General features: G+C 36.1%; 1 protein-coding gene across 2 annotated transcripts; it reads right to left on the reverse strand.

The window, feature by feature from the left end:
- Positions 1–142: 142 nt before the first annotated feature.
- Positions 143–6865, reverse strand: LOC105173487 (chaperone protein dnaJ GFA2, mitochondrial). 2 transcript variants are annotated; one of them, XM_011095239.3, is made up of 18 exons: positions 6542–6865; positions 6335–6428; positions 6153–6230; positions 5718–5800; positions 5534–5617; positions 5399–5437; positions 4716–4820; positions 3943–3987; positions 3770–3857; positions 3504–3568; positions 3349–3423; positions 2553–2625; positions 2232–2323; positions 2053–2124; positions 1869–1925; positions 1506–1554; positions 887–953; positions 143–582 (listed from the first exon to the last, which is right to left on the reverse strand). In XM_011095239.3, exons 1-18 carry the CDS (start codon positions 6614–6616, stop codon positions 486–488), a joined length of 1338 nt encoding a protein of 445 aa, XP_011093541.2. In that variant the 5' UTR covers positions 6617–6865; the 3' UTR covers positions 143–485. The 2 variants fall into 2 exon arrangements, with proteins under 2 accessions (XP_011093541.2, XP_011093543.2); XM_011095241.3 differs by lacking the exon at positions 6542–6865 and having other exon boundaries at positions 6317–6428.
- Between the last annotated feature and the right edge of the window lie 3509 nt (positions 6866–10374).

A 10374-nucleotide genomic window follows, 5' to 3' on the forward strand; every position in this document is an offset into this window, starting at 1 on the left:
TCCACAACTAGAGGGATTTTCATGGTAGAACATCAATAACTAGAAAACCTTACATTACTGCATGCATAAGGAGTCTATATGCGGATCTGGAATATCAATATATAGCTCGGAGAGATGTGAGCTGCTATAGCAAGTCACTAAATGAAACTAACAAGCATCTAGTGGCTGCATCTTCTGAAAACTAATGTGTTTTATGTACAACATTGTTAACTGCTGGCCAACCTGATTTTCAGCACAATACCATCTATAACAATTGTTGTTCTTCTGATGTTCTCAGGTTTATTATGGATAGTTTTGGATACCAAGAAATATTACATATCCTACCCCACAACGGGAAGGTACAAAAATATTGTAATCTTCTACCTCCTAACTCAAAATTGCTTGGCCAAAATCTTTCACCTCCAGGAAATGAAGGCCATGTATGAATTTATGATTCTTTTTCTTCAGCACTGCCAATTTAATGCACGACAGAGTTGTTATAGGGTTCAACCTGATGCACTTGCAGCTGCCCCTTTATCATCTTCCCCTTGCTCTTCTTTGGCAAACTCCTCAATCAATTGGCGCTGCCTCTGGGTCAGGTTTCTGACACAAGGTAATAGGAAGACATTAGTGAAATAGTGAGATGACATGTAAAAGACGATTAAGAATAGAGGTCTGAACATGTTAACATTAAATTTCCACCAGCAGATGGATAAAATCTACTCTTCAGCACATACATGGAAAAATACATGTTCAGAGGAGGCCATGTAACATAATTCATGTTAACACACAGTTCTCTTACAACAGATACTGTAGTTGAGAAATGAAAGTATTGAGAGAACACAAAAGAAATTACACGAAAAAGCGCAAAGGAAATAAGTAAAGCCAGCCCAATTTAGCTACTTACGTCGGGATGCTGACATTGAAGTGCACGTACTCATCGCCGAACGAAAAAGAGTTTCTGATTTTAATCCCTGCACAAAACATATAGAGGATTGTTATTGCGCGCTTCCTTCAGAAAATAGAAATCCAGCATGGAATGTTAGTCAAACATGGCAGGATATTTCCACCAAAGGCAACATCACAGTTGATTCCGATTACAATTAGTTTCCTTTTCTTGGGATCAGTCTTGCACACAATACAACTTCTTTCAATGCTGTAGTGAAGACTAATTATACAGCATGACCTAAATGCATAAACTCGCAAGTTCTACACCACAGATGAAGCAATCATCATGTTATTATCTCTAGAAGCCTATTGCTATGATAACTCATTCCAAGGTCAGTGGAGCATTCACATGCGTTTTCCAGACAAATTCTTTCTTAATGAAGTTCATAATAAGATATCCATTAATCAAAGCTAATAAATAACCAAAAATCTGCTAAAAAATGTGAACCTATTTGTAACTGCATCCTGCAAGCAAGACGACATGCATCTCCACATCTATGTAAATGCAGGTCCAGCAAGTTCTAGAATATCAATCAGTGATATTGACTCATAGAAAAAGGTATCCAGGTAAACTTTACCTTTTTTCCTCAACACCACCTTTTGGCCAGGTTGAGTGCCAGGTCGCACCTGTAACATATACAAATACATAGTGAATTTCATAGGAGCCAAAGATAAATAGCAGTGATGATAGCTCATGGTTAAGTATTCTATACCAAAATGCTTTTGGGACCATAAAATATAGACCCTAACCCCCCCCCCTCCCCCAAAACCCAAAAAGATAAGGAAAAAATGGAGAAAGCTACAAGTAATTGCAAGTTCATATGCAAAAGGAGAATGTTGAAGACGAAAGGAGAGATCGAAACTCCATGTTCACATTTCCATTACCACATTGTTTATTTATTTAGTTAACAAGAAATAAGTCAAAGTAACTATAGACAGACCTTAACGACAACATCCCCAGTCAGAGTTGGCACCTGGATTGTTCCTCCCAGGATTGCCTACAAAAGAATATCAACCAAGATAAAGAATATTTGCATGAAAAAGAGAATACAGACAAGCATCAATCTGTATCATTCTCAAAGAAAAAAAATTGAAACCTCACAAACTACTACTTCATATGCATACCTGACTGATGCTTAATACTGCATCAACATGGATATCAGCCCCTTCTCTGCGGAACACTGGATCTTCTCTAACCTGTAAAAAATACACCAGCACAACTATGAGCATATCAGCAACCACAATGAGACCACCCTCGCAGAATACAAAAATACTAGAGGTAGTAATGGGGCCAATCAAGCAACCTTGATCATGACATATAGATCACCAGGATGATTTCCATCAGGGTCAGCTCCGCCACTTCTGGGAATCTTAATAGTTTCATTGTTGTCCACCCCTGCATATATTGTGGAATCAAGATACAATGCTCCTTATTAATGGACCTTACACAAATAAGTAATAAAATACGAGCCATATAATTTTCAAATCTCGCTTTAACAATGAGATTATTGAATATGATGTACGTTAAAGTTTCTAACTGCTGAACAAATATGCAGTATGGAACTCTAAAGAAGGCAAACAAAACAAAATAGACACAAAGAAAAATAACTTTTCCATGAAATTACCAGGCATGACGTTCAACTTCACTGTTTTTGTCCCTTTCACCACCCGTTTACCCTTGCAAGACTTGCAGAAGCTCTGTTGCCAAAAGAAAATAAATTATCTTATTAATTCACCAATTTCATTATTCTAAATCATAAAAAATATCCCAAAATCCCATTCTAAAAGTAATCCACTGTTGTTTTGTATGCATAATGCAAGCCACAAAATACATCAAGAGAGTTAGCTGCAAGATCTTTCCTTTATAGCACAAAGTTTAAAACTTCCAAGAGTGTAGTTAAAGCTTCATATCTGAGCAGAACAATGAAAACAAGTTCATCAACTATTACTTCAATCAGATTTTCACATGCCAAAGAACATAATGTGGAGATGAGCAGACACAACTAACATATAACATGACAATCACAATGTTAGAGTCCATTCTTTTGTGACTCTGGACCATCAGTCCTGCAGTAGGAAACTATTCTCTTTGTGCTCTTGATTGTTTCTTGAAAAGTCAAAAGATGTTCCTAAGAAGACTGAAACCATGATGTACTAGACCAGCACTCTTAAGTGGACCGCAGTCTTCCGTCCAAGTAGCAATCAGAATAACACCAGTTGTGCTAACAAAAAGCACCAGTGACTTTTTGTTTCACCGCATAGATGGAAAGATGTCCTAGCAAATGAAAAAATCTACCTAGGGAGACTAAACGCCCCCATGAAGACCAGGCACATTAAAATATGCGACAAGCAACAATTAATCAGGCTGATACACTGAGCATGCGAAAACACATCTTATCAGAATATCTAAAAATTGCATACCGATACAATTTTTCCAGCTCCTCCGCAATTTGGACAAGTAGATTGAAGTGTGAACGGACCATTTTGTGATATAGTCTGAGAGGAAAACCTAAATATTAGTATGACTTCATCAATATGACAACAGAATGATATGGTATTGATGTGAAGGTACTCACCATGCCAGAGCCTCTACAGCGTTTACAAGTTTCAGGCCTGGTCCCAGGAGGAACGCCAGTTCCACCTAACAATTCAAGATTGGTTGAGAACCAAATACAAGAAAACATCACCGATAAAAATCTGAATTTATAAACCGGGAATTCCATCCATGTATAAGTAAATGAGGTAACCAACTTAAAAGATTCGAACGTAATGGTTTAATAGTGATTTAAGGGACTCAATGAATTTGATTTAAGTTACTTAGAGGAAAGTCATATTGCGATACCACAAGTATTGCAAGCCAAATCAGTCAGGATTGACAATGTTTTGGTGCATCCCTGGACAGCTTCTATAAAGGAAAGTTCAACTGAAACCTGCAGTCAATAGCTGAAATTTGTGAGAATTCAGATAAGGAAAACCATTAACTTCATAATGCTATCATTAAAAGCAAATCATAACCTTGACATCTTCGCCCCCCATGTCCCTGTTGAAGATGTTAAAAATCTGATCTCCACAACCGAGTATGTCAGAATGCCCAAAACAGAACACATTAGATCTCACAAATTAAGAAAATAAGTTATAAAAAGTACAAAGAGAAAAATGACAAGACTATAATGCAACTTAGCAAATATTAATATGTTAAGGCAATAAACCAATCAGCCGTGCGGTCTGAATAAAACTTTAATAGCTGTTGCATCTGCAATTAGTATAAGGATTGGACACAGAGTTTAAAATCACCACTTGAAACTTTTTGCCATTAGTCAGATAGCATTTAAAAGCTGCAGGGTCAGATGAGCCCAGCATTTGCAGTCAAAGAATAAAAGATGAAGAGAGGCCACAGTGAAAGTATATCCCAGTTAATAAAAACTCTTTTTTTAGTTTCCGATCTAAAAAAGCAATTTAGGAGTTGAACAACTAAATACACCTGCAATCTCCATATTACCACCATTCTAAAGCAGCTACAAGATTATTGTATACATTCAAAACCTTCAACCGCAAAAAATAGGTACTGCAATACAATTACCTAATTTAGTGGCATAAATAGATACATTTTTACATACACCCATCAACACTAAGCATTAGAAATGTACTCAATAAACTACTTAATGACTATTAAAATCTTGTCTTACAATCAGCGCTAGCATAGTTCAAGGAGTCTAGTTGATTGAGAAAAATATGAAAGCATATATGCAGTGAAATAGTAGAAGAGATAACCTCTTCAAAAGACTTACATCAGCATTTCTAAATATGTCCTGGAAAGGATTAAAGCCACCTCCAAATGGATCAAATCCTGGACCTTCGCCATTACCAGCGCGTTCAAAAGCTTCATGGCCAATCTGTCAAAATACAAACGCCATAAACAGTTAGACCCAGAAAATGGAAAATTAATATAAAAGCGAAAAGAATGAAGGAAATAAAATGTATTCCTCCACAATTAACATGAATAATCCATGTATAACGCATATACAGTTAATTTTCACAGGAAAATGCCCCTAAGCACTTCGATAAGTCCATATTCAGCTTTCATATTTTTTCCCACCAACTTGTAGGCTTAAATATTTCAAATTTATTTTAACACAAGGGATACACCAGGTAATATACTTGTGTTATATATCTAGACGAAGTAAAAAAAGATTCAATTGCATTTAGCTTTCACTTAAAAAGCATAAAGAGTATCTATGCATGGTAAGATGTCAGGGAAAAATCAGAGCAAACTTCTAAATCTATGAATCATACGCTATGTAATTTTTATGTAAATTATTATTAAATCCGAATAAACTGTCCTATATACCAAACCATATGTACATGCATATACATCTAGAAACCATGTGAGCACGCAATAATTATGATGCATTCTTGGAACCAAACTCTGCAAATTACTACAAGAAGTCATATATAATTAGCAAAGATAGACCTGATCATATTGCTGGCGCTTTTCTTCATCTTTCAAGACCTACAAAAATTGCAACCACAAAACAAGATTAAAATACATGCATAGATAACACCTATGAGTTCTGCTCCGCAAAACCAAAAAATTTTCACAATGTACCTCATATGCCTTCTGAACTTCTTGGAATTTCTTCTCAGCTTCTGGGTCATCTTTATTTGTATCTGGATGCAACTTCTTTGCTAGCTGCAGAATCAAGTAAATCATATAAGTAATGAAAAAGACTTGGGAACCATTCCAACATATATATTAGCAACATGCCAAAAGTGACGAGCCAGGAACGTACCCCATAATAAGCTTTTTTAATTTCTGATGCAGTTGCATTTTTACTGATGCCCAGTACATCGTAATAATCTCTTGACAAATGTCCTAACCAGGGAAGACCATAAAGCAGGGGGTAAGAGAAAAGATAACACCATTACCTAACATGTAACTTTTGACAAGGCTCTACAGATTACAGAACTGTGCAGATGTAACAGAACTACAGTAATAGCTCCTCTTCAACAATCAATTTTGACATCCCTCTGTTCGCATTCACTGAAATTAGAGAGCACTTGTCGTGCTAAATATATTCTCTATATACCATCTGATCGTGTATCTTTACCATTATGTGTAATTTATGGAAATACGATTCATCTTATCCAATTCTCAAATAACAAGTATAAAACTTCTAATAGGAAAAAGAACAGAAAAGGAAAATACTCCACTAGGTCAAATTTACCAGTGCTATGAATTGACCGTGCTGCGCCTAAATTTTCACCAAATGATCCCAGCTTCATACAATACTTCTCATTACCAACTGTATTTCATTAAAACAGAGAGCATCAGAGCCACATAAGTTAAGCCAAAAGAAAAAAATAATAAAAAGCTCACAAACATCCTCACTGCAAAAATATCAGGTACCATTTCCAAAATTGGAACTAAAAGGAACTCTAGATTGATCAAACAACGCAGTGCTGAAGTTCCTGCAGCCCTCTTTCAACAACGAATCACATAACTGCCATCAAGTACAACAACAATAAGAACCCATCACTACAACTGTAACAGCGAAACACCCACACCACTCCCACACATATATACACACAGAAGAGACAGAGAGAGAAGGTGTACAGAGGACGGCGAATTGTGGAGCAGAATGGAGGAAAGGGAGCGGCGGGCGAGGCGGATGCCGTGGGACCGGACCATTGAATCTTGGTTCTGCAACTGTACGACCCGGATTGAGAATTGGAGGGAAATGGGTTCCAAGTAAGACCCTAGAGAAACCCTAATTACTACAAGTTAATTAGGGAAAGGGTAAGAGAGAAGAAGGAAGGCCACCTCTTCGAAGGTTCTAGTGGGGGGCTGATGAGTGATGGACTTGAAAATGGAGGAGGGTTTGTTTTCTTAACTAAATTGGGAGCCGACCCGTTACTTTTGGGCTTTGCCCTTTCTATGTGGAGGTGAAGGAATGGGAATCCGCGGTTGCAAAGAGGGGTATAAGTACTACAGTTCTTTTTTCTTTTCATTCAGTTTTAGAATTTTAAAATATTAATTAAAATAAAAACATGTTTGCTTATATATATTTTTATTACAATATATTGATTAACACTACATTTCAATATATAATACACAAAAAACATGTTACGTGATGATCAACTAAAATGAAAATAAAATAGCTTTATTTGATATATAAAAAGCAGGTTACAATCGCTCATACATGGAACTTGGTAAGAATCTCTTTGCCTTTGAGAAAGTCCTCTTGCTTACTATTACTAATCTCAAGTTTGAGGACTGATGTCGTACTATTGAAATTGGGAATTCATGTCATACCGACCAAACTTTCAAGTCTTTCATACGATGATTCACGCGAGTCAATTCAGTCAGTCGACTATCTTGCTAACTAGCCTACTAAAATTGTATAGACGACCTACGTCTCCCGCTGATAAAACATGACAATTGCACTACTCTCTTTTTTGCTGCAATATTTAGTGCAAGTCTCATAGGACTCTCGATGTTCTGTCTCGAGATCCTCACGAGAAACAAGTTCATTACGACAAATGTACGACATCTATGCATTTTTAGTGGGGTGTTTCACAAAGAGTTGTCAAGTTCATTGAACTAACTCGTATAAGTTGCCATATGAAAATCCATGAGACATAATCGGTATGACTTGAAATCCTCCACCGCGATAGCACAAGATTTAGTCCTAAGACTTGAGGAGTCACAGTAGTCTTGTGCGTGAGGCGACGGTATTTAGGTCTTAGCTAACATAACTATATTTTAACATGGTCATCAAAAGTCTTATTCTAGTGTAGTAAAAACACGTACAGAGGCTGAAATATATCAAGATAGATCGATCACCCATCACTCACAACCACTGAAAACTCTAAGAGAGCTCTGCTCCCCTAATAGGGATGGGTAAGGGAAAGAGGAAGGTTGGTTCGCAACAACAGTCAAGGACAAATGATGTCTGCGCCCATTGCCGTGTGAAAGGGCTTTGAAAGAGAGAGTGCCCCAAACTCCTCTCCGAGCAAGGTACATTGGTTGTTGAGAATAATATGATTACTAATTGTGTTTATTAGGTTTGGGATATCGCATGTGGAGCTGATATTTGTAATAATTTGCAGGTGCTAAAAAGAAGCAAAAGGCTAGACGAGGTGATGCTAAGGTTTGATAATGGCAAGGTCGTTGCTGCTGAAGATGTAGGATGAATCAACTTAGTTGGTAGTGATCACGTTAGCCTAGAATTAAAAGAATGTAATTATGTATCTACCATGATTAAAAATATCATTTCTGTTTCACTGGAGACAATTGTGGTTTTGAAATTTTTATTAATAAAAATTACCTTTATTGGATAAAAGATAGATTTTCTCATCTACTAGGTCTACTAAATCTGCAAAGGTCTGATTACTCATGACTACTCAAAATAAATAAAAAATAAATAATCAAGAAAACACACAGAGGTCACATCTCTCAAGATAGGATTAGAAGGTAAGTAGACTTAAGTTTGTATATGGATAATTTGTACAACCTACCAACCTACGAGTCTTGTCTGAAAGGGAAGATGATGAAGAGGCCCTTTTATTGGATAATGTATGTTTGCCAGTGGTCTATTGGACTTGATCTATTCATACATATGTGGGCCACAAAATACGCAGGCAAGAGATGGGTTATCTTACATCATAACTTTTATCGATGATCACTCACGATATGGTTATGTTACCTCGTGAAGTTTTTGAAGCCTTTGGAAGGTTTACAGAGTTCAAACTTGAACTTAAAAACCTAACTGATCGCAAAATTAAAGTTATTCGGTCAGATCGAGGTGACAAATACTCAAGTAGTGAGTTTTTATATTACCTAAAGCAAAATGGTATTATTTCCCAGTGGACACGTCTCAGAATGCCTCATTTGAACGGTGTATTTGAAAAGTGGAATTGGACTTTGTTGGATATCGTCTCATCCATGATGAGTTTTACCAAACTTTTCTTATCTTTTTAGGGGTACGCACTTGAGACGATAATTAAATTATTAAACATGGTGCCATCTAAAACTGTGGCTCAAATGTCATAACAAATATGGCATGGCAAACTTGTATTCTACAAGTACTTGAGAGAGTTGGGTAGCCCTAAATATGTCAAGAGACTAGTGTAGGGGTGTAAATGAGCTTGACTAAAAATTCAAGCTCAAGCTCAAGCTCGACGAGTTCAAAACTTTTTGGCTCGAGCTCGAGCTTTTTAAAATTTTATATTTATAATTAAAATAAAAATTATTTTAGAATATTTATTTATTATGGTAGATTGACAATCCCAAGTTATTTTTAACAAAAATATATTCCTGGTTTTCTTCAACTATTAGATAATTTAAAAAATCAATAATTAATATACAATAGAAAATATATATTAATAATAACGAGCATGCTAACTTGTTAATTAAGCTTATTTTTGTATAGAGATTAAATATATAAATAACATATATTATCATTAGCCAAATTTTAAATATGTGATATTACTTAATAATTATAATATATGGTTAATTTTGAATATAAAGTTGATATAGCATTGAATATGGAGTTAAATATATAAAAAAAAAATTAAATATATATATATATATATATAATGCAGAAAAGGATCGCGAGCTTATAAGTATAGTATTTTAAGCTCGAGTTGAGCTACAAATCAAGTCTGCTCACTAAGCTCACTAGTTGGCTCAACTCGTCTTCCACCCCTAGACTAGTGAAAGAGAAATTAGATTTAAGGTCTAGTTTGTGTAGGTTCATTGGTTATCCAAAAGAAACTGCAGGATATTATTTTTATGATCCCTCTGAGTAAAAGGTTTTTGTAATACAATATTCTTGAAAATATGTTTTTCAACATATACCCAACGTGATGAGTTGCTCCTTGAGGAAGTGAGACATGTCACTCAAACACAGCGACATCGCCTGCACCTACTGCTCCCACTGATGATATTCAATCCTCCGTATGTCATATAGAGTATCCCAACCTCGTGAGACGTATAGGTTTCTAGGTGTGACCAGTGAGTTAGATAGCGATTTAAAGATATACGGAGAAACAATATCAGACATTGATTTGGGAAAGTGGCTTGAGGCCATAAAATTTGAAACGAATTATATGAGTTCAAACCAAGTTTGGATTTTGGTGGACCCACCTAAGGGTGTTAAGCACTTTAGGTGTAAATGGGTCTATAAATATAAGCTTGGAGCTGAAGGTGAGGTAACAACCTTTAAAGTCAAGCTTGTGGCAAAATGTTATACTCAGGGGTCAACTTTGATGAAATCTATTCACTCGTAGCCATGGCCAAGTCCATTCAGATTATGCTTGCCATAGCTGCATGGTGTGACAATGAATATGGTAGATGGGTGTGAAAATGGCTTTCCTTAATGGGTTCATTGAGGAAGAAGTGGATCAGTCGGAGGGTTTTACGACTGTTGGAGAAGAACATAATGT

The sequence above is a fragment of the Sesamum indicum genome, linkage group LG11, assembly GCF_026168435.1.
Source record: "Sesamum indicum cultivar Baizhima isolate 11 linkage group LG11, ASM2616843v1, whole genome shotgun sequence".
NCBI classification, from domain to species: Eukaryota; Viridiplantae; Streptophyta; class Magnoliopsida; order Lamiales; family Pedaliaceae; genus Sesamum; species Sesamum indicum.